This window comes from Trichosurus vulpecula, chromosome 3, assembly GCF_011100635.1.
Source record: "Trichosurus vulpecula isolate mTriVul1 chromosome 3, mTriVul1.pri, whole genome shotgun sequence".
NCBI classification, from domain to species: Eukaryota; Metazoa; Chordata; class Mammalia; order Diprotodontia; family Phalangeridae; genus Trichosurus; species Trichosurus vulpecula.
Window position 1 is genome coordinate 219,111,398 of NC_050575.1, and position 27,199 is coordinate 219,138,596.

Below are 27,199 nucleotides of genomic sequence, written 5' to 3' on the forward strand. Positions count from 1 at the left end.
ATCTCAAAGTTGTATTAATTTGCCTTTCTCTACTCAATAGTGATTTAGATAATTTTTTTTTCATTTGACTATATATAGTTTTGACTTCTTTGTTGAAAAACTGGCTGTTCATAAACTTTGACCATTTATCTATTGAGGAAAAGGCAGGTTTTTATAGAAGATTTTGTTTTCTGTTTTAATCTTTTCATTTTAATGATGACTTGTTTTAACATCACATTAATTTTTGTATGTAACCTCCTCCTACTCCACCCATTTCCACCTTCTAACAAATACCAAAAAACGAAAAAAAAGTTAAGCAAAATTGACTATCTGGTAGTATGTAAATGTCTCAAAGCCATAGTCCCTTACCTCTCCAGGGAAAGGAGGTTCATTTTCTCAGTTGTGCTCTGGGGTCAACATTATAATTACACTGTTTATTTTCTGTTCTATTTACCTTATTTTCGTGGTCATATATTACTTTCTAGTTCTATTTACTAGTATCTGTTCATGTTATCCTATATGTTTTTGGAATTATTCATATTTTCATTTCACAGTAACATTCAGTTTTGTTCTTACACAAATCATCTTTCTTTAGCTTCTTTAGCCAGTCCCCACCTGATGAGCAACTATTTTGTTTCTAATTCTTCACACTATATATCTACGGATATTTTGGTGTATATTTGGCCTTTTTTCCCCCTTTGACATCTGAGCAGCTAGTGGATAGAGTGCAAGGCCTGGACTCAGGAAGACTCATCTCCCTGAGTTCAAATCTGGTCTCAGACACTTATTAATTTTGTGATCCTGGGCAAGTGGCTCAACCCTGCTTGCCTCAGTTTCCTCATCTGTAAAATGAGCTGGAGAAGGAAATGACAAACTACTTCAGTATCTTTACCAAGAAAACCCCAAACAGGGTCACAAAGAGTCAGACATGCCCCCAAAATGACTGAAATGAAAATTTTTAAAAAATGTATGTGCCAGTCAGATCTCTGGGTCAAAGGTATTAGATACCTTTTGTAGATGATTTTCTCTCATGGTGTCTTCCATGTATATGTTGATATCATACGAAATAGAATACAGCTAGAACCTTGCTTAGTTATCTCCTGCTTATAAGTATCCGATGATGTCTAAAACAAGGAAGCCTGGTGACCAAAAGTGAGCCACGGTCAGAGAGAATGTCTTTCTCAGAGACTAAATAGAAGTGAAATTCTCTGTAGAGATGGTATGCTTTTCCAGACACTCCTGTTTGTGAAAGACATTATAGCGGTGGCAGTGTTGGTAGTCTTCAAGTTCAGCCCCAAGAATGCAAAAGAAATCAGCCTGCCAATCCACCCAGGTGGAAAAACTTAAATAGTTGTGCTGGTGCATCACTGTAGTACTTGCTTCTGGGAGTGGTTGAGACTGGTGGATCATATGAGTTCAGAGGTGAAGCAGGACTAAAGCCAATCTGGTGTTCTCTCTAATATGGTGAGCCACCAGTAGCAGAGGGCTACGAGGCTGCCTCACAAGAAATGAACATGGCCCGTTGGAAAAATAAAGCAAATTAAAGCTTCTTTACCAGTCAGTATTGGGGTCAGAGTGGTGAGTGGCCGCAGAACTTCCTGCCTGGGTGAGAGGGAAGGAACCCCACAGGATGAGAAGATACAATCTGCACAAGTTCATTCATTTTTAGTCATGTTTGATTCTTTGTAACCCCATTTGGGGTTTTATTGGTAAAGATACTGAAGTGGTTTGCCATTTCCTTCTCTTGCTCATTTAACAAATGAGGAAACTGAGGCAAACAGGGTGAAGTGACTTGTCCAAGATCACACAGCTAGTAAGTGTCTGAGGCCAGATTTGAACTCAGGAAGATCATGAGTCTTCTTATTCCAGTCCTGGCACTCCTTCTACTGCTCCTAGCTACACCTAGGTGCTCCATCTATACCAGTAGAGGAGCTAAATGAGATCATAGAGCTATCTAGAAAACATGGCTATGAGTACATTTGTCTAAGTTACTCTGAATATAATCTTATACACTTAGAACTAGAAAAGACTTAAAAGGTCTTCTTGTCCTTCCCTGCCACTGTCATTTTGTAAATGAAGAAACTAAGGCTCAAAAAGTTAATGACTTACCTTTCCAATTGTTGTCATAGAACTTTTAACTATGGTAAAGCCCCATGTAAATGTCAGCAGTCATCGTTTTTTCACTATTACAATTTTTATTATTACCCCGGGGTCAGGGGACAATGTAGATTTGACATGATTCTCTCTTGTGGTTGTAATGCTAGTAGCAGAATCCCTTTAAAAACATCACATTACTTAAAACTTGGTTTTAGGGTTTAGTTAGTTCTTGCCTGTGAGAATACATGGCTGTGCCAAAGGTAAGTAGACATATGTTTGTATAACTGAAAAATAAGGTCATGGAAGGTTCAGGGTGACCACCCTATGATAGGAATAACCAGCTGCCACAAATAGGGACTCAAACAGCCTAAATATAGATGCCTGATAACTCTGTGGTTGGCTAGTGTGTACATGTTCAGCTAATATTGTTTTGCAGAACAGATGACTTCACAGTTCCTCATTCTTACGATGAACTCTAGGTTGCCAACTGAGTAAGTCTGGAGTAGTTATTGAGGGCAGAAAACAAGCCTTTTGATCCTGAAGGGGCACAGCTATCTCTCTCTCTTTACAATTTACTAAAGCCCAGGGATAATGAGTAGTATAGTATAATGAACTCTGATAATATACTAGTTAGCTGGCAGCTGTTAAGAGCCATAGAGGATCTACTATAGTTTATCTTGGGACCTTAGCTCTTATTGATTTCTCATAATTGCAAATGATGTTGAGGCTTTGCATGCAGGATTTGATGTGTATTAGGTATGGGGAGAAAGGGCTGATCCTATTCTGTTCTCACTTTGAATGACATTTATGGAAGTGTGCCTTATCAAGTATCAGATCTTGTTTATCTGCACTAACAGAAGTAAACAATAGTAGAGAAAAGCTGAAATAATATATAATCTAAAGATGATTTGTTTGGCTTTTAAAGCCCTGTATAACCAACCTGACCTGCCCTCCAGTCAGAAGGGAAGGGCAGCTGAGGAGGTGTTGAGTATCAAAGTTGAAGCAATCTCCACGATGATGAGATTTCTGCTGATGAGCTTGTCCTAGGGGAAGCCAATGTTTTGTAGAGTTGAAACGAAGCAGAGAAGCTGGGGGGAAATGAAAAGTCCCCTTTATACTCCTTCCATATTTTAGCATGTTGAAATTCCTTCTCTTCCCCGTAAAATTAGCAGTGCAGATAATTTAAAAAATTGATTGTAATACCCTTTGGTTTTATTAGTGTGTTCTTGCCACTGGCAGGTTGGGAATTTGGTGGTCAAAAACTTGACAATTTTCCTTTAAATCCATTTTTCTTTGATTTTCTGTATTTCTGTCTACCGGTGAAACCCACGGAGGGCTCATTGGTTCAGGGATGGTGTAAAATGAAGGAACATATTTTGAAGTGTCAGTTAGGGTAGGATTTCTTTACCTTTTCTGTGTCATAGATCCCTTTGCAGTCTGGTGATACCCTTAGACCTCTTAGAAATGCACAAAATAAAATAAATAGGATTACAAAGGAAACCAATTATATTGAAATAAAATTATCAAAATATTTTAAAATGTTCACAGGTCCTAGGTAAAGAACTCTTGATTTAGGAGGTCAAGCACGAAAGACATTTATTTGAAACCCAAATAATAGTAGTAATTCATCTCAGCCCTTGGCATCACCCAAAAAAATTTTTTTTACAAGGATAGAAGAGCTAAGATTTGAACCAAACAGTAAATACTGTAGATGTGTAATGTATAAAAGGATTAGCTAATAGCTGAATACAGGGCAGTATGTCATTTTGTTCATTGAGCTACTAGAAGGCATGGCAGTATATAATGAAAAGGCAAAAGATCTGTCCTGCTAGGTTATTGACCAAACTCTGCCCATAACTAGCTAGGGACCTCAGTCAAGTCACTTCTCTTCATTGGATCTTGATTCCCTCATGTAAAATTAAACAGTTATAGTCAATGATTCCTGAGAATCCTTCCAGCTCTAAAATTTTGTGATTTTGGAAGAATCTTGTAACTCATACTCATCAAAAAAACTTGGATATTTACTAACTTGGTTAAGAAGTGAAAGTGAAAATTGTTGGTAATAAATTGCTCAGCCCCCTTTAACAAAGTAAAATGGGGGAATGCAAAAAGTGAAATGGGATTATCCAAAATAACCATGGTAAAAGTAGTCTCTTTACCTGAATGGCCTGAAGAACTGTTTATAATCATCTCACTCTGTTACCAGGGCCAAGTAATCTTGAGTCAGTTTCATCTGTAGTTAGCTTGTCAAATGGTTCTGTCTCCATCACTTGTGCTGATGGTAAGTAATACTTAATCCTGGCTAAAGTTAAACTCCCAAGGATATTTGAAAAGCAGTGTTCTACTTTTTGGCATGTACTTTGGAGCAAAGACAATCACAGAAAATTCTGGTTCATGATGCCTCCAAGAAGGCACTGCTAAGTTACACTATTGAGAATACTGACTCATAAAAATAATATGATTTCATTCAACATAATCTGCAGAGATGGCTATTGAACAAAAGGATTTAGAATCATTTGCTTTGTCATATTAGTAAAGTTAAACAGAATTTTATATACATGTAGCCAGTTTTCTTGGAGGATCGGAGTCTTTTTTTTAACTTCAGTATTCTAAAGTAGAGTGACTATATTAAATAACTGATTATTGTTTTGCTCTGAACTTTTCCTGTGGTCAAGAGTTTGTTCATTTTACAAGACCTATTTAACATTAAAGTGATTAATAACTGAAATCTGATTATTTCTTTTGAGCTAAGTGAACCAATGTCCTGAAACAATTTTTAACTACTTTATGCACCATAACAGAGCCATCTGTGTGAGTTAATTTGAGTAACTTTAGGATAATTGCTGTTAAGCTAGGGTGTTTTTCCTCTAGCAATGCTCCAATTATCTTTTCAGAGGAATGATTTATTACATGTAAACATGGAGATCTTAAACATTCTTCCAATTCCCTGATATTATTGAGCTTTTATAATTTGGATCATTTATCTCAACAAACGTAAAATTTTGTTTCTTTCGTTTTAAAGTACCATTTATGGTTTCATTATTGTTTTGGTGTAAAAATAAAATTAAATGAAATAATATTTAATAAAAAGAGATGACAATATAGAGTTTTCTGGCAGAATTCAGTGTTTTACCATGCTTGCTAGCTCTGATTTGTTCTTCTAAGTCCTCCTATGAAATTGATGTGCTTTTGAAAGGTTGAATATAGTATTAAATTTTTCACATTTTTCACATATTTTAAAGATAGTATGGGAATTTACTATATATTATAACTATCTAATTAATAACTCTTTTGTTAAGTAGAGGCCTTTTATAATGCAAACACTAGTCCCTATTTTGTGTTTTATGGAAATAATATCTGAGACTAGTATGGGGGTAGTGGACAGAGGACTGAGCCTTGACATCATCAATTCTTGGGTTCAAGTTATCTCTTACTCTTGCTAGCTTTGTGACCCTGACTTACCTTCTCAGTGTTTCAGGAAGTTTTCTAAGAATCCAAGTCTCAGTTGTGTTGCCTATCAGCATCAACAAAAGGACATTCTGCACCAGACATTCACCACATTGTTGATACAACCATTGCTTAAATACCCCTTCAAACAGGAACTCTACTTTTATGGAAAGGGAATAGAATTTTGGGCTCAATATGATTGCCATTCTGGAGAGAGTTAACTGTCATGGCTGGAGAGAAAACTATGTGAGACACACAGAAAAAGGGCTAAGAGAACTTCTTTAGTGAAAAGACCAAGTTAACTATTAAGAATAAAGACTATGAAGAGATATTTTGAGAGCTGAGAATAACTTATTCTGGGGAAAGAGAACATGAGAAGAGACTTCAAATGATGCCCTGAGAAAGCTGAATTCTTGAAATGTGGTTTCACTGCGTAGGAATTGCAATTGCAACCTACAGTTAGAAGTGACAATTTTCTCACAGCTGATATACTTATTTCCACCACTTCGAATTCCTGGCTTCCAGCTCAAGCACCATTTTCTGCATGAAGGTCTTTTCTCCATCTTCCTAGTTTTTATTACTTCCCCCCCCACCTTACCTATATTACCTTGTATTTATTTACTTTGTATATGTTCTGTATATACACGTACACATATGCAAACATGCATGTTGTCTTCCCCATTAGAATTACACTCCTTGAGGGCAGGTTTTACTTTTGTGTGTGTGTGTGTGTGTGTGTGTGTGTGTGTGTGTGTGTGTATTTTATTTTGCATCTGTCTTTGCATCCTCAGTACTTAGTATAGTGCTTTAGCATATAATATAGTAGGCACTTAATAAATGCCCATTGATTGACTGAAATCACTTTGAAGGAATGTAAGATACTTAAAAATTTCACATACTTTAGCACACATTTAATTTTAGTTATCTTCAAATCAGATCTTTTACATCAAATACCAAAGCACTGTTTTTATTATCTTGTCATGAATTTTGTTTTACAATGTCTTGAACTCATAGAAAGGCAATGCTCTTAAGGCCCTTAGAGATAGGTCATCTATTCTGACTCCCTTCTTTTACAAATGAGGAAAATGATTGCCCTGTTTTAAGAACAGTTACTTAAAGAAGAGGTCGATTAGGGTATAATTTCATTACAAAAATGCTTCGTTTTTGGATTTTTTTCCGATTGCAAGCACTCCTCGTACATTTCAAATGAATTTGATTTATACACATTTTTAGTAACTTAAAATGAGAAACACCTGTACTGAATATTGTTTGACTAAGTGGGACATTGGCTGAGGCTTTGAAATTTTGTTTCATTAAAAAAAATGGAACTTGACCTGGATACTAGAGCAGCATACGTTTTAAAACTTTTACTCCTTCAGTAAGACAAAAAGTATTTATGGAATGATCAGTAAATACTCTCTTCTTTTGCTCTAGCCTTGGAGGAGGACATGGCCCTATGCCAATCCCTATGCATCTGCCCTTGATTCCATCTCCATCTGTCTCCCCTGAGAGTATATCCCCTTCTCACTAATTTTTTATTTCAATTTCAACTTTCGTCCCATTCTACTGATTCCTTCTCTTACTCTTTCACAAATATAACTAGATCTCTCTTACCATTCTCATATATCTTCGCTTTGAGAGGCAGTGAGGTGTAGTGGAAAGAGAGTGGTCTTTGGAGTCAAGATGATCTGGATTTGGGTGCTGTCTCTGACACATGCAGGCTATGAGACCCTGGTCTGATCAATTAAGCTCTTGTGTTTTTATACAACTCTCTAAAGCTGTAAGCTCAGCATTGATGGAGGAAATTCATCTCCTGGAACTCTGGAACTACACTGATGAAATCACACTTCTGATAAAACAAAACAAAACTCTTTCATTTAATCCTGACATCTTCTTAAGCTATCCCATATCTCGCCTCCTTTTCACAGCCAAACTCCCCTTAGCTGCAAATGCCTTCCCTTTCTTTCACTTGTATCTGCTCTGTATATATTTTGTATGGGTACATGTTGTTTCTCTTGTTAGAATGTAAACTCTTTGAGGACAAGGACTTTTTTCCCTTGTCTTTGTATATATGCCTGGCAAATGGTAATCACTTAATTAAATGCTTATTGATTAATTGATTAAGAGGAATCAGGAAAGGTCTGGTATAGGAGGTAACACTTGATCTAAACCTTGAAAGAATTAGGGATTACAAATGGAAAGATAGGGAAGGCATGCATTCCTGACATGTTAGCTTTGTTTGGAAAAGTAAAATTATCTAGTACTTTTGTAGCCTATTGATTTTTTTATAAATAATTTTTTGCTTAAAGTGTCTCAATGTTTTATAGTAAAAACAGATATTTTCTTGTAAATCATGAACAAGCTATTTTCTTTAATTTATATCAAAGCATTGTATCAAGAGGGCTTCTTTATAGAAGTTCTCAACTGGCACAGACTCAGCATACATAAATAGTTTGAAAAGAAAAAATAAGAATCTTACATGGTTATATTGAGATCACTTCCACTTGGTCATATTATTACAGTTTAGGGCAAGATTGAGCAAAATAAATTTGCTTGTAAATAAGCTTTCTTCCATTCTCTGAGTCCATGACCCTTTCCCCAGAGTTATTTTTTTAAAAAACAACTTTAAGTTATTTTGGTATGGGCAGAATGTCCACAGATAACAAAAATTTCCATTGCTCTTTAGGTTTGTGTACATGACTTTTGGTGCATCATTTCTTCACAGTTATCTGCCTTGATTTCTATATTTTGGGGCAATATCTAATGAATAGAACTTTGCCATTTAAGAGTCAGTTCTCATCACATGGGCATTAATTCTAGTGGCAGATATTAAGAAGTATTTGTTATATTATGGTAGGAGCTTCCCTATCAGATACTGCATAGTTTGGGAACAATAGTAGAAAAAGTAAATCAGTCTTAATTATAGCTAGAGTTGAACAGACTTGACAGGTCAGAACTTAGAAGTACTTATTCCAGTTCATTCTTTTTGTTGAGTCTGCTATAATTTATCAGAAGGCTAACAGCATTTAAAAGTTTAGCTCCAGAAAATGTGACACGATTTAGATGGTAGCCTTGAATTGCCTGTTTTATGATTTTATCAGTTCTGTTTTCCAAGTTAAAAGGAAATCGATAAAAATGTATCACATTGAGTGAATCCTCTCCCAGAACCAATGTCATAGCTTCTATTTTGAATTGGCAAAGCATTTTCCAAGAGGACTTATAATATACCTATGATCTAGGCCTGAATGACACATTCCAGGGTTTGCAAAACCAGTTTGGTACCCTTTTGAGTTTTTTTTTTGGAGGGGGATGATTCATCGTATCCTCACATTGCCAAGAACAAAATAACCCTCATATCCCTACTATAAGAGAGGAAATGTCTTTATTTTAACCTCTTTTCCTCAGGAAAGGCTGTGGTAGGGTGAATCATTAACTCATTGTATTTCCTGAGAACACTGATGACTTTTTAGTTCTAGGCTTATAAAAATCATTAAGATGATGTGTATAGCAACAAGAGCCATGAAGAAAACCCACGTTTGGTTCCTATTACTGCAGTAGTTTCAAGGAGAAATTGATGTGGTGCCTGTGCACTAAAGTCAGGAATCCAAGGCTAACACAATAAGGGTATCATTAGCAGCAAATTCCATGTGTGATGCACATGTACCACAAAGTAAAAATAAGCTGTTCTTTGGGTTATAAAGTTATTCTTTTTTAATGTTCCACTGAAGACCAAGCGGACAGAAGTAAAAGAGTTGTTCTCATAGGAGGCTGCCATCATTTTGTTGGGTCCAGTGACCAAATCCATGGTATATAGCATGAAGACTTAGTAATGACTTTCCCAGGTTATAGATGGTTTAGTTAAGTTCTATGACATATATTCTCTGGCAGGCTAAATTCGGTGCTGGATAGTAGTAAATGAAACTATGAGAAATTCTGACACTGAAGCCACTTGAATCTTTCATAAAGGATCGGTAGGTCTTTCTCTGGTTCTCTTAATATTTTTTGGATAAGTATACTTTGGATGTCTGTGTTATTTCTCACTCTTGTTTTTTCTTTTACACTCTTGTGAATCCTCACAGACTTTTGTAGCATTTCTTAGGAACAAATGATCATGGATTTTGGTGATTTCCAGCCATATAGAACCACCAGGAGAAGGTTAAAAAATAATGATCTATCTCTGGAGTTCATATCTAACCTTAGACATTTACTTAGTTACAGTGGGCAAATCAGTAAGCTTCCTTGGGCCTCATTTTTCTCATCAAAATGAGAGAATTGGACTAGATCGCCTCTAAAGACCCTTGATCCAGTGATCTTGTGGTATAGGGAAACCCCAGTGAAGATCAGCAACTGATCTGAAATTCAGTCTTAGGGTTATCTGGGTCACTGAGTGCTTAAGTGACTTGTCCAGGGTCACATGGGCAGTTTGCATCAGAGGTGAGATTGGAACCCAGATATGTGTTCAGTCTTGCTTATTCTGAACCAGCTTTCCATCCACTATGTCATGCTTTCTCTATGGGAGATTAGCTTAGACAGGAATCATTAATTTTTTTACTGATTTTACAAGTGAGTAAAATTTGACTCAGACATGCCATTTGACAATGGTCACATATGAACACTGGTAGAAAGTCTGGACTCTTGTCCTGAATTCTAGTCTAATGTTCTTAACACCACAGCCCCTCCAACCTAGGGATTCTTAGCCTTTATTTGACCTCTGGTGAAGTCTTTGGACTCCTTTGGATCCCTTCTTGGAATAATCTTGCCTACATAATAGCTAGCATTTATATAGCACTTTAAGGTTTGAAATATGCTTTATAAATATTATCTCATTTTATCCTCAAAACAACCCTGAGAGGAAGGTTCTCTTATCATATCCATTTTACAGATGAGGAAACTGAGGTAAGTGAAGGTTAAATGACTTGCCCAGAATCACACAGCTGGTAAACATCTGAGGATGGCTTTGAACTCAGTGCTTCCTGACTCAAGGTCAAATGTTTTATACACTATAACACCTAGTTGCCTTTAACTCTAATTGCAATTGAAGGAAATACTAAATTTCAACTAGTGGTTAGTGCAAATAAAGATATAATTCCCCCCCCCAATCAAGTTGATGTTATCCCTGAAATCTATCCACAGACCTCAGTTCCTGCTCTAACTTGAAGTTGACTGGGTAGAAATTTTTGATTTATAGCACTTCCCAAATCTGTACTCACATACCTCTGGAGAGTGACTGTTACCCAGTGTCAGAGATATTTTCTGGGTATACATGCCTAACCTATAGCTCACAAGCCCCCACTGATGAAAACCTTAATAGTGAATCAATAAGCAGATTTAGCTCAAAGCAAAGACCTTTATTAAGGTGACACAGTGAGAATGGTGCCTACAAAATATTCTCTCCATAAACCTGATGTATACACATTGGGTTAACTGGAAAAGAGGGTGCAAATGAAGAGTGCCCTCATAATAAGGCACATATGTAAGGAATACATCTGACCAAGGCAGTTTGTGCCTCTGGTACAGCCAGAACAATGTCGTTTGTCACCTGATAGTGTCCTCATAGTGCTTCCCTCTGGGCAAAGTAGACTCGCTGATCCTGTTCTCCTCAGCTCAACTCCTCACTACCAGGGCTAATTCTGACTTGAATCCATAGTTGGCTCTCTTTGTGCTGAGAGGGAGCCTCAGAGTTCTGAGCCACTTCCACTGATTTGGCTCTTTTTCTATTCTCATCTGGGTACATTGTCTTCTGGGTGAATAACTCCATGACTGATAGATTTAGGAGTATTTCCTTCTTAGGAGCTGAGATCTTCCTTCATAAGTGTGTCTTTTCTAGATCATCTCTGCTATGGTTGTTCCAAAACTTCTCATCTTTTTTAAAGCTCCCAAGGCATCTTTTCTCCCCATCCTCTCAACAGAGAACCTCATCTAATAGTTCACTGAAAAAAATTAAGCCAATTGGCCAAGAGCTCACCTTCTTCCCTCCTCATCTCACGTCACTCAGACATCTTCCTCTACTGTCTCCTCCCTCTTTCTGGTCTCAGATGGAAGGGTTGCCCTTCTCTAACTCAACCCTGGTACATGCATGCTTAATTCAATCCCCTTCTGTCTTCTTCATCAAATTGCCTTCACTATCATCTCATCTGTCTCATATCTTTAATCTCCCCATCTACTGGCCCATTTCTCTGTCATCCTTAAGAAAACACTTAATTGATCCTACTATCCCTTCTAATTATTGTCCTCTATCTTCCCCACCCCACCTTTATTTACTAAACTCCTTTATAAAAATTGTCTACATTTGGTGCCTACACTTTCTTTTCTTTAATTATGTTCTAAATCTTCTACAATATGGCTTCTGACCTCATCATTCAACTGAAACTTCCCTCTCCAAAGTTACCAATGATTTCATAATTGCCAAGTCCCATACATAGCCTTTTCTTAGTCCTGATTCTTGACCTCTCTCTTAGAGGAAGCCAGGTGGCAGCACTGGATAGAGCTCTAGGGCTAGAGTTAGGAAGAGCTGAGTGCCTATAGAATCTCAGACACTTATGAACTGTTTGACCCTGGGCAAATTACTTAATCTTGGTCTGCTTTCATTTCCTCAACTGTAAAATGGAGATAATACTAGCACCTACCTCCTAGGATTGTTGTGAGAATCAGATGAGAGTCTGTTTGTAAAGTGCTTAGCATAGTGTCTATCACATAATTGGTCATACCTTCGTTCGTTCCTTCCTTCCTTCTTTCCTTCCTTCATTCCTTTTCTTTCTTTCTGAAGCATTTGACACTTAATCACTTTTTCCTTCTAGACATTCACCTTTCTAGGTTTTTGTAACAAATGTTCCTTCTTTTTCCCTCTTATCTCTGACTGCTCATTCTTAGCTTTCTTTGCTGATTCTTTATCCATGCCATGTCCATCAGGATTCTGCCTGGGTCCTCTTCTCTCTCTGTACTATGTCTCTTGGTGATCTCATCAGCTCTCATAGTCTTAGTTATGTGTCTGTTCAGATGATTTCCAGCCCTTCTCTCTCTCATGAGTTACAGTAATGAATTACCAATTATCTTTAGAAGTTATCAAACTGGATGTCTTGTGGTTATTCAATATGTCCAGAGCAGAACTCATTATCTCTCTCCCACCCCCAAACAAAACAAAAACAAACAATATTTCCCTGTTCCTTATTACTGCTAATGGTTTTCCAACTTTGTTTTTGTATCCACATCTTCTCCCACAGTGTTTTGTACATAATAGGCATTTAATAAATGCTTGATGGATTAAATTAGATCCAATCTCTCCACTTTTAAAAGTTTAGTTTTATTTATACTTTTGTTTTTAAATCAGTCATTTCTAGACTTAATTGGATCTCTCCCCCTCTCCCCCATGCATTTCCCCATTTTAACAAAGAATGAGCAGTTAGTAAAACCAACTGACACAGAGACTACATCTTATAGTTTTTGTATCATTCCTTGTCCATAGTCCCCCATGTTTGAAGTTCATTATCTCTTATCTACTCAGGGTCAAGATTGAGCATCTCAATTTCAGTGTCTTAAGCATTTTAAAAATTACTCTTTTCATTTACATTGTTGTAATAATTGTGTACATCACAGGGTGAACAGTTTCGTTTTTTGTTAAAGAAAAATTCAAGTTGTTTTTTCCACATTTGCTCTTATGGAAGCAGCAGTAAGAACTTAGTAGCAGACCAAAAGGGTTAGAACTTGATAGATGCTAATATATATGGATCATTGGTAAGCCAGGAACTGCACTTTATTTTGAGATTGGCTGTGGTAATGAATACTGAGGAAGCTTGGCAGATCTCTTATAAAGTCATTAAGAAGGTTTTTCAAAGTTAGTGGTTTTATAGAAGCATTGATAAAGTTTAGGAATGCTTCTTCACTCTTTCTTGGGCATTGGACCAGCTCTGGGCAAAAATGTCAGATATGTGGTTTATCTTTAGCATCTTCCTACCCCCCCTCCATTTCTCACAAGTTCTCTGTGTCCTTTCCTACTGTGATGCTACATTGAGGTGCACCCTACCTTTTACTGTCCCATGTTCCAGAATTATTTATATCTCTCTGTCCTCACATACTTTATTTAAACTCATTCCTCAGAGTACCTCTTAACTTGGCATTGTAAAGAAATAATTTGATTGAACTAATTATACGAGATGGGGGGGTACAAGAGTGGGCAATAATATAACAACATGATGACTAGTTGATCATTTGTGAGCATAGCTCAAGAGGTAGGGAAAATAAGGTCCATAGTCTATTTACTGTAAATGTGAGACATGGAAGAAGAGTGGAATCTCTGCCCAGTTTTTTTGGCTATGCCCTTAATCTCCTTTTATGTGATTGGCTGATTGTCCAAGCTTCAGGTTTAAGTTGGGGCACAAGCCTTTAGTGGCACCAGATAAGCCTTGTCTTGGCTTGAAAAATATTCTACTGTGTTTACATTTGTCTTTTAAGGAGAATGAATGGTAGGAAATATTTCTAGTTATGCTTTGTGTCCAACTGCACATTACAGGTTATGACATGTATTCAGAATCCCATGACCATATGGTAGAATACATAAAGTAGCAAGTAAATTATTGTAATTCCGTTCACCATTGCAAATTGGCTATGATTGTACTTCTACAAACATATTACCATCCTCACATTTCAGCCCCAAACAACATTCAGGTGAGACATCTGTTTAACATCTTTGGGCTCTTGGAGTATTTATAAATAATTTTAAGGTTTTTTTTAACTATTAATTGACAGTTGTATAAAATTTTATTTCCCTTTACATATGGCGAGGATTCTTGTCATGACAGATTTAGCTAAAAAGAAATTAGGTTTAAAATGTAGTAAAAATTTGGAAGGAATTATAGCCAAGGTTAAGAATTTATTAAGCTACAGTGGGATATGAAACAGAAGAGCAGATTATTCCTTTTGTTAAAAAAGAACAAATTTTATTCTTGGTTTCTTCCAAACACTAATTACTATGATTTCCCTGTGATTCACCATTAAATTGCCATTGTATGAATGGCTACTCCCAAATAAATCTTACTAAGCTTGGCCCGTTTATTTAATACCAGCCCTGCATTTCTAACGTTTCATGAGGTATCTTCTCAGCTTCTTCCACCGCAAATTCTTGATTTCTCCTAATTGACCAATTTTGGTCAGTAGTGCCACTATTATTTTCCAAGACTCAAAACTTTAAAGTTAGAACTGAGTTTTCTGTCCCATCCCCAATCCCAATATCCAGTGAGTCATCATATTCTATAAGTTCTCTGTTTTATCATTTCTCTTATCCATCCTTTCTTTGTCATCCCTTTATTCATACTGTTATTACCTGAGTGCTGCAATAGCTTCTTAACTACCCTCCTTTCTTCCATTCTCTCCCTTTCTCAACCTATCCTGCCTTACTAATGTTCATAAAGCACTGCTTTAGTCAATCTGCTGCTCAAATGATATCAATACCTTTTTTCTGTTTACAGAATGAAGTCCAAATTTAGCCTGGCATTCAAAAGTTTTCATGTTCTGGCATCTAAATTTTATGCTTACCTGTCTTCTGCCCTTGCTTACATAATTCTCCTCTAAGAATGTTCTTTTTACCCTGTTTTTATGAATCCAAGGCTTACTGGTCCTTTAAGAGCCTCTGGAAATATTTAGCTTGGAGAAGAGAATATTGGGAAAGGGGAAGGGACATGATAATTTCGTTCAAGTGTTGGGTGGGCTGCGTGTGGAAGACAGATCATACTTGCTCTCTTTGGTCCAAGAGGATATAACCAGGAGTAATAAGTAGAAGCAGTTGCAAATAAAAAATATGCAGATTTAGCCTTGTTGTAAAGGAAAATGTCTTAGCACTTAGGATTGTCTAAAAGGAGAATGGGCCTCTTTGGGAGGTAGTAGATCACCCTTATTGGGGGTCTTTAAGCAGAGGCTAGGTGACCACTTGTAAGGTATGTTATGGTAGGGATTTCTTTTGTGTATGATTTGGACTAAATGGCCACTAAAGTCCCATCCAGCTGTGAGATTCTGATCCCACCTCCTCGCCTGACATACGCTGAAACGATCTCTGTTATGACTCTGATTTTTCATGTTATTAATGGTCTGCTTATTTGGCAGTTGATTAGACTGGCTTGTTAACCCAGTGAAGGTAAGTAGGAGATACTTGCCTTTGGTGTCAGAGGACCCAATGCCTACTTGCCTCCTTATTCTCTATGTGACCCTAATAAAGTCATTTGACATCCATATATCACAGTTTCATCATCTATAAAGTGAACGGACTATACTTGGTGGCCTTTTAGCTATGATCTTCTGAAATATCTTCTATTATTCAAACTGACATTTAAATCTTCAAGCTCCCTTATGTTTCTATCTTGTCTTCCCAACTGTATTGCAAATTTCTTGAGGTTCAGGGAACCCTCTGTTAATCTTCTAATAACCTGCAGGGCCTAAAAAATGGCATGTGCTCAATAAATGTGTTGATTGGATTTGAAGTCTTTTTAGGCTGCTAATCAAGGGCCAAGAGCATACCATGTTAGTTGTAACCAGATTTCTTGTAGTGAGTAGGACAATAAAAGCAATTTATAGCCAATTTTTGCAAAGAGCTTAACTTCTGGTTATCTGTTGTTTTCTTCCTATAGACATTAATGAATGCCAGATGCAAGGAGCATGTCCTAATGGTGAGTGTTTGAATACACTGGGCAGCTATCGGTGCACCTGCAAACTGGGATTTGTGCCGGATCCTACATTGTCAACTTGTATCCGTAAGTAATCAAAATGACCAATTATTTTCATTTCTGATTTTGATTAAAAAATTGCTTTTGGTAAGTCCAAGAAAAGGCATCTGCCCTATCTGAATAGGCTGCTGTAGATTTGAAATACATAAAACCTCACTAATTTAGACAGTTAGGAAAGGCAAGTGAAAAATCTGACTATTGAAATTATTGAAATTTATTGAAACATCTGATTTAGAGGATATTTTGAAAGAAATGTGAAGATTAGATGAACTCTAAAAGATGTTTTACTGGGAATTCAGGCATCATATAGAGGTTGGACTATGGGACTTATGGGATTCTGAAATTCTATGATGCTATTATTTTTAGGGTAGTATAGTAGAAAGAGAACTGGATTTGGAGACAGGTAACATGGGTTCAAGTCCTGCTGGTCACTGTTTGACCTTGGGCAAGTTATTTAACCTCATTGGTCTTCAGTTTTTTCATTGGTAAAATGGAGGGGGAGCAGGGTAACGGTGTGGGGGAGTGCATTATGCTAGATAGCCTCTAAGATCACTTCCAGGTCTAAATCTGTTATCCTAGGTAAATGCAGTAATTAATAAGTAAATTCTTAGAGCTACTATGAGACCAAGTAGATCTTCTTCATGGGTTTGCTTTAACGAACAGAAAAGAATGTTTTGTAAATAGCAGCTTATTTGTTTTTCTTGAATGAAATGTTTTGGGGGACATGGAAACAATGTACTCTTTCTAGTATTTTAAACATTCCCTCTATCCAGTAAAGTCAAGAAGCATTTATTAAGTGTCAGGTATCTGCCAGGCACTATGCTAAACACTGGGAAAGACAAAGAAATCCAAAAAACCCTAGGAGCTCACTGGTCCCCTGTGAAACTAAATTATAGCATAACTCTTGTCTCAATTATTTCAAAATCTGATGAGTTTTAATTAAGGTTTTACTAAGCTTTTTCAGGGGAAAATTTTGTGATATAACCTACAGTCAAGAGAAGAAGCATTTATTAAGTGGCTGCTATATACCAGATGCTGTGCTAAGCACTAGAACACGAAAGTAAGATGACATTTTCTGCCTTTAGGGAGCTTACATTCTAATGGAGGGCAGAAAACATATAAAACAAGCTGAAAAAGGAGAGGGGGAGGAAAGCAGAAGTGAATTTCCAGAGGGAAGAAGGACAAATATACTTTGATATAAAATCAGTGTAATTGCTGCTGCATGCATGCCAGTTAGGAATATTATAAAACAATAATTTAAAATAACTTAGCCCTTCCTTAGTAAATTGTGCTACTGAGGCACTAAATGAAATGGGAGCTATAAATCATAACTTGATATCTTAGCCAGGCAAGTTAGCAACAAGGCTGAAGATGAGTAGGTGATCTAGCCAGTTAGGTCTAAAAGAGATAAATAAGGGAACAAATTATAATGTTAATAGGAATTGAAAATACCTGCCTTTTCATGCTACTCAGCTCAAAGGCCATTTTGATAACTATTTCAATATGATTAGTCTCCTTTGTAGTCCTATGCACTTTATCTTACTCATTTGAAAAGCATTCTTCTAAGAAGAAGTCCATGGGTTTCATTAGACTACCCAAGGAGTCCATGACCCCCAAATATTAAGAATCCTTCCTCTCGTCCAATCCCCTCCTTTTACATATTAGGAAAATGAGGCTCAGTGAGAGAACTTCCTAAGACCATACAGTTCCTTCAGTTCTCTGTTGTGATTATAATCCAAACCTATTAACTAAATTCCTTTTGATAATTGTTGATACCATAAATGTTCCTTAAACAATAACAACAAGCAAACAAAAACAAAACAAAACTCAGGTTTGTAGCCATAAGCTTTCCTCATTTATTCCTTTTGGAACCCCCAATTTCTTTCCAGGCTCAGTTCAAATGCAGTCTACTTAAAAAGTCTTCTCATTCCTTCAGTTTTTACAGATTATAAAAACTGTGTATTTATTTTTTATTCTATACAGACTTAAAGATGAATATGTTGTATCTCTTCAGTAGAATGTAAGCTCCTTTATTTGTGTCATCTGTGCCTTAGCACATAGTGGCTATATAATAGGTGTTTATTGAGTAATCATTTTTTGTGTGAAAATGTAAAATGTGAGAATTGGTTAGAATTTTGTGAGTTATTAAATTTTATGTGCTTAGAGGTTTTGCTTTTTGTTTTAAAAATTTTATTGAAATTGGAAACATTTTTTCAAGAACAAACCAGTATTAACCTTTTTTTGGTAAAAGCTGAATTACATCTTCCCTGAACCTTAGTCTATTTAAACTTATTCTTTTGGGAAAAAAATAAATTCTTTAGGCAAATAACACCATTTGCTTTTTAGGTGTATAGGCTCAGCTCACTCATGTTGAGATTGTAGAAATGTCAGATATGGTAAAAAATAAAACCTATTAGAATCTATCACTTTCCAATAAGACTTGTTTAGTTGTCATTTTTCTTATAACTAATCACTACTATTTTCTTTCAAAATGGCATAAGTGTAGAGTAGAAAATTTTGTAAAAACATTTTCCTTCCATTGGTTTTCAAGATAGAGACTTCATTGGTACAGAGTATTCCCAGTGAGGACATTCCCTGTACCAATGGAGGCTGATAACTTCTTTTCAGTTTAGAATATTAGTGAATTTCTTAGAGCTCTGAAAGGTCAAGTACTTTGCCCAGGGTTACACCAGAAGTATGTGTCAGAGGAGATACCTCAACCCATTTTGCTCATTTAAAAAGAGTGTCACTGTTCACCCAATCCAACGTGCCTGTAAATAGAACAACATTTTTGTAAATTTATAAATAGTAAGGTATATTATTGCTAGTTAAATAAGAGCTTCTGTTCAGTGTTCAGTGTTCTGTTCTGGGTTCAAGCCCAGGCAATTCAAGATCTTCCAGTGGATGATCATGATCATAACAAAGTCATTATCAATTTACCTGATAAACTCTTTGTCTTCTCCCTACATTTATATGTTTTGCATGAAGTGCTATGGAGACATGAAGTGGAATGTTATGATTTAGAATAATCCAGTTTGATAATGAATTATCTTTTAAGGAAATGGGTAAGGAACAGTTGAACAAAGCTGGGAAGGATAGATATGAGAGAAAAAAGATACAAAGAAGTACTTAAAATAGCTCCAAGGCTGTGTATGAAGCTAGAGGAACTGGGGAGTTTAGTGTTGCCATTGGCAATAATAAGAAAGTTAGAAAGAAGATTAAGGAAAAAAAAATACTACTTTGCAAAATCAGCAGCAGATTGCAGTATCTTTGTGCCAGTGTTTGGTTCTTAAGATGTGTAAGGCTAGTCAAGAACTACACCATGAAAGAAATACAGGAGCATTACCATTCCTGGACTATGTAATATTAGATTAAGACATTCAGATTATAAAAGATGTGGGTTCTTTTGTAATCCAGAAATTTCTCCTGTTGATTTCTGAGGAACAAGAGAGAGCTAGTCCTATTCTGTCAATCAATTAGCAAGAATTTGCTGAATGCTAAGGATACAAAGAGTAAAAATTATAGTCCCTACTTTCAAAGAGCTCACATTCTGATGGAGGGAGAGCACAACATATAAATAAATAGGTATATTCATAATATACGGAGAACTGAGTTCAAATGTGGCTGGGGGAACTGGGAAGGCCTCCTGCAGATGGTGGCATTTGAGCTGAATCTTAAAAAAAAAATTACCATATCTTATGAGGGATGGCAAAGTTTTTAAAGTTGGCTAAAAAATTCTTAATAAAATATCTCCCCTCTCCCACAAATAACTACTTTTTATTAAATTTAAACATACTTTTCATTTTATGTGCAAATCTTTAAAATCTGAGAACTTGCAAGTGGAATGTCAGTCAGTATTAGTTAGACACTTACTGTATGCAGATGTTATGCTAATACATGTACATTGTGATGAGAGGTAGGCATAGACCAAGTCCAAAGTGAACAAGTGTCAGGATTTCTTGTGATCCCCAAACTTAACAGTTTTAAAGTATTCTCAGTCCTTTGAGCTTGGAGCCAAAAGAGGGGGAAAGAAACATAGGAGAGAAAGAACACTAAAGTTCAACTATAAGATTAGACAAGGCCCTTTGCAAAACTGGGTGGATAAACTCCTGCTGGTTGTTTCCACTTGGATGTCCAAAGTGAAATGCAGCCTTCCCTCTAAATTATACCCCTCTTCCCCACTTTTCTATTTGTTCCCATGGTGCTATTATTCTCCTATTTTCCATGCTTAAATCTTCTGAGTCATCTTTGACTTTTTCCTCTCCTTCAATCCCTTAGAAAATTTTGTTGATTTTTCCAGTGTTTATCAGTCCACTCCTTTTCCATTTCTATTACTTACAATGACCCTACTTCAGCCATTTGCTGTTAATTTCTAGACTACTAAAAGTCTTCCTTTTCTCAGTCTTTCTCCTTTCTAATCTTTCCCGAACACTGCTGGGCTATTACGGCTAGAGATTGGAACTGTTGCTGTGATTTCATTGGTATGGGGAACTCCCAAGTGAGGAAACTCTACCAATAAAGATTGATGCTTCCACAATTCAGAGTTTTTGTAGAAAGTAAGCATTTTTTAAGCACCTTCTATATGCCAGGCGTTGTGCTAAGTGCTTGGACTACAAAAAGAGGCAAAATAGGTAATGTGGCCTATTTTAATAACTTCAGTTATCTTTCTCACATGTTGATTCTTTCCCCAGATTCAGTTTATTATCCCCTAAACATACTCTACACCTTTTTTGCCTAGGAGCTTTTGTTTATACTCATCTCCTCTGTTTGGAATGCCTCCTTCCTTTTTTCTGCCTATCCGTATCTCACTTAGCCTTCAAGGCTCTTCCCTAGTCTCACCTCCTTTATGAAACCTCAGTGATACCTTCCTCCTCAGAACTTCTATGGTTCTTTCTGCCTGTCAGACACCACCTGGTTCTTTATATGCCCTATTAGCAATCAAAGTTAGGCTTTGAAAACCGAATTGAATGGTAGGATAAGATGATGGCAGTGTAGTGAATTGGAAATGTACATTTACTCCAGAAAAACTATACTTTAGCTTTTTGCTGATATACAACTTGATAGATATGAGTTACTCGGTTTTTGTTGTCTCATGGGTGGTAGGTATTTGGAAGTCTCCCTTGATTGACCCAGGCCTGGACTTAGAAAAAATGTGAAATAGGTGAAATTTACCTTCTTTACTCTCACTTTTCTCTTCTACGTCCCAGTTTTCCTGCTGTAGCTTCCCTTTAAACAAGAGTACTCAGTGCCTTCAAAGTCAACTGCTGACTGCCATTGTATCCAATGGTTTGCAGTCATTGCAGGTTGAGTTACACACACTATGTAGAAAATTTACTAAAGTTATTTTCATTTCATTAATATAGAAAGTTTGATGAACTGAAATAAGAGGAACTTTTAACATAGTATTTCCTCTGTAATTCTAAGTTGTGATTAAGCATCATATAACAGAGAATGAACGCGCTCCACTCAAATACCAAACAATATGTTTAGTTTAGTTTCATATTTCTAGTCAAGAACAAAATAAAGATTACTTTGCCTAACTGCTATGGCATTTCCTATAGATTCCCATATCTCTTAAATTCGTTGCGATTTATGTCAGCCACCTAACTCTTTTACCACTAAGTCATTTAGCAGTTTTTGTGAAGAATAAGGTCAAGCAAATCAGGGGCTTAGAAACAGTTTCTTCAAAGTCAGGTTTGTACCATTTATTATTACATCTGACCACAACTTCTTCCTTGCCTTTTCTAATCTCTGTCATTAGAAATAATTTGACAGTGCTAACTTTTTAAAAATTTCTTTAAATATTTTCTAATTACATGTAAAAAATTTTAAATAATCATTAAAAAATTTTCCAGTTCAAATTCTCTCTTACCCCTTACTCCTCCCCCTTCCTTGAGAAGACAAGCACTTTGAGTTTGATTATTCATGTTGATGACATGCAAAACATACTTTAATATTAGCCATACTGTAAAAGAAAGACAAAATAAAACAATAACATACAGAAAGTAAAAAAAAAATTAAGCTTCAATCTGCACTCAGAGTTCATCATTTCTCTCTCTAGAGGTGGATGGCATTTTTCACCATGGTTCCCTTTGCAATTGTCTTGCATCCTTATGTTGATCTGAGTAGATAAATTTTTCACAGTTGATCATCCTTGCAATATTGCTGTTATTGGGTACAGTGTTCTGGTTCTTCTCACTTCACTTTTCATGAGTTTGTAGAAATCTTCACAGGTTTTTCTGAAACCATCCTGCTTGTCATTTCTTAGAGCACAATAGTATTCCATCACAACCATATACGACAACATGTTTAAACATTTCCAATTTGATGGGCATCCCCTTGATTTCCAATTCTTTGCCACCATAAAAAGAGCTGCTATAAATATTTTTGTACAAATAAGTGCTTTTCCCTTTTCTTTTATATCTTTGAGATACACACCTGGTAGTGGTATTGCTGGGTCAAATGGTCAAAGATTTTATGTATGCCTTTGGGCATGGTTCCAAATTGTTCTTCAGAATAATTAGACTATTTCACAACTCTACTAAAAGTGTAGTAGTGTCCCAATTTTTCCACATTCCCTCTAGCATTTGTCATTTTCTAGCCCACCTCATAGGTGTGAGGTAATATGTCAGAGTTGTTTTAATTTGCATTTCTCTAATCAGTAGTGAGTTAGAGCATTTGTTCGTGTGACTATTGATAGCTTTGATTTCTTCTTTTAAAAACTTCCTGTTCATATCCTTTGCTCTTTGCCTAGTTTCTTCCAAACTGCTTTCCAGTTTTCTCTGCAGTTTTTGTCAAATATTGAGTTCTTACCCCAAAAGCTTGAATCTTTGGATTTACCAAACATTAGATTACTCTGGTCATTTACTACTATATATTGTATACCTAATCTATTCCACTGTCCATCACTGTTTCCTAGGCAGTGCCAGGTTGTTTTGACTATTGCTAATTTGTAATATAGTTTGAAATCCAGAACTGCTAGTCTACTTTAACATTTTTTTCATCAATTGCCTTGATATTTTTCACTTTTTGTTCTGCCAGATCAGTTTTGTTACTGTTTTTTCTAGCTCTATAAAGTAATTCTATGGTAGTTTGATTAATATGGCACTAAATAAGTAAATTAACATAGATAAAATTTTAATTTTTATTACATTGGCATGGCCTACCCATGAGCAATTAATATTTCTCCAGTTGTCTTGATCTACCTTTATTTGTATCAAAAGTTTTGTAATTGTGTTCACATAATCTTTGGGTTTGTCTTGGTAGGTAAACTCCCAAGTATTTTATATTTTCTGCAGTTATTTGAAATGGAAATTCTCTATCTTTTCCTGATGGTCTTTTTTGGTAATATAAAGAAATATTGATGATTTTTTTGGATTTATTTTATGTCCTGAAACTTTGCTAAATTATTCATTTTTACTAGTCGATTCTCTCAGGTCACATCACCTTCAAAGAGTAATAGTTTTGTTTCCTCATTGCTTGTTTTTATTCCTTCAATTTCTTTTTCTTGTCTTATTGCTACAGCTAGTATTTTTAATACAATATTGAATAGTAGTGGTGATAATGGACAACCTTGCATCCCTCCTGATAATGCTTTCTCTTGGTTTTAGATAGATACTCCATATCATTGTTAGGAAGATTCCATTGACGCCTATGCTTTCCAGTGTTTTTAGTAGGAATGGGTATTATATTTTGTCAAAGGCTTTTTCTACATCTATTTATATGATTATATGATTTTTGTAGTTTTTGTTATTGATATGGTCAGTTATGCTGATAGATTTTCCTAATGTTGAACCCACTCTACATTTTTGGTATAAATCCCACCTGGCCATAGTATATGATCTTTGTGATATATTGCTGCAATCTCCTTGCTAGTATTTTATTTAAAAATTTTGCATTGATATTGATTAAGGAAACTGGTCTATAATTTTCTTTCTCTGTTTTTGCTTTCCCTGGTATAGGTATCAAAACAATATTTGGGTTATAAAGGGAATTTGGTAGGACTCCTTCTTGACATGTTTTTTCAAATAGTTATTAAGTATTGGGAATACTTGCTCCATAAATGTGTGGTAGAAACTCACTTGTGAATCCATCTGGTCCTGTGATTTTTTTCCTTAGGGAGTTCATTGATGCTTTATTCAATTTCTTTTTCTGCGAAAGGATTCTTTAAGTATTCTATTTCTTCTCTTAAAATGGGCAGTTCATATATTTGTAAATTTTCATCCATTTTACTCGGATTGACAGTTTTATTGGAATATAATTGGGCAAAAGTTCTCCTAATAATTTAATTTCATCCTCATTGGTAGTGCATTCACCCTTTTCATTTTTAATTTGAGTTATTTGAGTTTCTTCTTTCTTTTTTTAAATCAAATTACCAAATAGTTTATCTATTTTAGTAGTGGGTTTTCTTTTTTCATAAAACCAGCTCCTAGCTTTATTTATTAATTCAATGGTTTTTTTTTCCTTTCACTTTTTAAACTCTTACCTTTGATTTTCAGGATTTCCATTTTGCTGTTTAATTGGGGATTTTTTTTCTTTTTCTAATTGTTTTAGTTGCATGCTCAATTCATTGATCTGCTCTTTCTCTCTTATATTGATATATGCATTTAGACATACAAATTTTCCCCTCAGTACTATATTGACTGCATTCCACAGATTCTGGAATGTGTCTCATTGTTGTCGTTCTCTTTAAGGAAATTATTCATTATTTCTATGATTTGTTGTTTGGCCCATTCATTCTTTGAAATTAGTTGATTTATTTTCTAATTAATTTTTAAGCTATGATTTTATGGCCTTTTGTTGAATGTAATTTTTATTCCATTAAGATCTGAAAGGGCATATTTAATATGTCTGTATTTCATTGTGAGATTTTTAATGCCCTGATACATGGTTATTTTTTATGAAGGTGCTATGTACAGCTGAGGTAAAAGGTAAATACTCCTTTCTATTTCCATTCATTTTTCTCCTGAGTTCTATCATATCTAACTTTTTTAAGATTCTGTTTATCTTCTTGACTTTTCTTAATTTATAGTTAGATTTATCTACCTTTGAGAGAGAAAAGTTGAGGTCCCTCAGTATAGACAGTATAGTTTTACTGTCTATTTCTTCCTATAATTTATTTAACTTTTCCTTTGAGAATATGGATGCTACAGCATTGGGTGCCTATATGTTTAGTATTGATATAACTTCATTGTCTGTAGTTCCCTCGCTTATCCCTTTTAGTTAGGTCTGGTTTTGCTTTTGTATTGTCTGAAAACATGATTGGTACTCCTGCTTTTTTTACTTTAGCTGATGCATAATGGATTTTCCTTCTGCCCCATATTTTAACTTTATGTTTGTCCCTCTGTTTCATTTCACATTTTATTTTTCACAGTGGTAATATACATTTTAAAAAATTTTATTTATTTTATTCTGAACTTAAATAAAACAAGCATTTCCATAACATAATAGAACAGGAAAAAAGATCATTGCACGTGAAACTGCAAATCTATCATGTACAACTTACTATTCCTTTTAAACATATAATAAAGTTATCATATTTATATATGTCCCTCTGTTTCATGTGTGTTTCTTTTAAAAAACATATTATTAGATTCTGGTTTTTAATGCATTCTGTAATCTACTTCCATTCAAGGGTGGATTCATCCCATTTACATTCACATTTATGATTACTTAATGTTCATTTCCCTCTCTCCTATTTTCTTCTGTTTGTCTTTCTTCTTTCTCTCTTTTTATCCTGTCACTCCTCTAATATCTATTTTGCTTCTGACTATCGTTATCTTTTATCTGCCCTATATTTCTTTTATCTCCTTCCCCTCTTCCCTGTTGGGTAAGATAGATTTTTATTAGCAATTGAATATTATATACATACGTATTTCCCCTTTTTGAACCAATTTAGATGTGAGTGAGGTTCAAGCATGTGCTCCCTCCCCCTCACCAATACTTTCCCTCAACATTTTCCTTTTCACTGTAAAAAGTCTTCCTTTCATGCCTCTTTTATGTAAGACAGTTTCCCCATTCTTGCTCTCCCCCCTTTTCCCAGGGCATCCCTCTTTCTTGCCTATCCACTTTTTTTCACATCATCCCAACATAATTAACTCACTCCTGCATCTTCTTTCTATATAGACTCCTTCTAACTGCCCCAATAATGATAAAGTTCTTATAAGATACATGTATTATCTTCCCATATAGAAAGGTAAACAATTTAATTTAATCTTCCTGAGGCCTTAATGATTTCACTTTCATTATTACCTTTTCTATGCTTCTTTTGAGTCTTGTATTTAAAGTCAGATTTTCTATTCAACTCTGGTCTTTTCATCAGGAATGCTTGAAAGTCTTCTCTTTCATTAAATGTTAATTTTTCCCCCTTAAAGGATTATACTCAGTTTTCCTGGTAGGATATTCTTGGTTGTAATCTCAGCTCTTTTGCCTCCTGGAATATCATATTCCAAGCCTCTCTCTCCTTTTAATGTAGTAGCTGCTAAATTTTCTGTGCTCCTGATTATGGCTTCACATTATTTGAATGATTGGGAGCTCTGGAATTTGGGTATAATTTTCCTGGGAGTGTTCATTTTGGGATCTCTTTCACATGGTGATGGGTAGATTCTTTTAATTTCTTTTTTACCCTTAGTTTCTAGGATATCAGGGAAGTTTTCCCTGATAATTTCTTGATATATGATGTCTAGGTTCTCTTTTTTTTAATTATGACTTTCAGGTAATACAGTAATTTTTAAATTAGCTCTCCTTGATCCATTTTCCAGGTCAGTTGTTTTTCCAATGAGTATTTCACATTTTCTTCTATTTTTTTCTTGTTTTGACATTGTTTTATTGTTTCTTGATGTCTCAAGGGTTCATTAGCTTCCACTTGCCCAATTCTATTTTTTTGGAGGGGGGAAGGCAGGGCAATCGGGGTTTTAAGTGACTTGCCCAAGGTCACACAGCTAATAAGTATGTCATGTGTCTGAGGC

General features: G+C 35.6%; 1 protein-coding gene across 2 annotated transcripts in view; it reads left to right on the forward strand.

Moving 5' to 3' along the window:
• Positions 1–27,199, forward strand: part of LTBP1 (latent transforming growth factor beta binding protein 1) — a 510,014-nt gene that overhangs the window by 315,771 nt on the left and 167,044 nt on the right. For both annotated transcript variants that reach the window (XM_036749323.1, XM_036749324.1), the window contains exon 10: positions 16,137–16,259. In XM_036749323.1, coding sequence (XP_036605218.1) covers positions 16,137–16,259 — 123 coding nt within the window. The remainder of the gene's footprint in view (positions 1–16,136; positions 16,260–27,199) is intronic.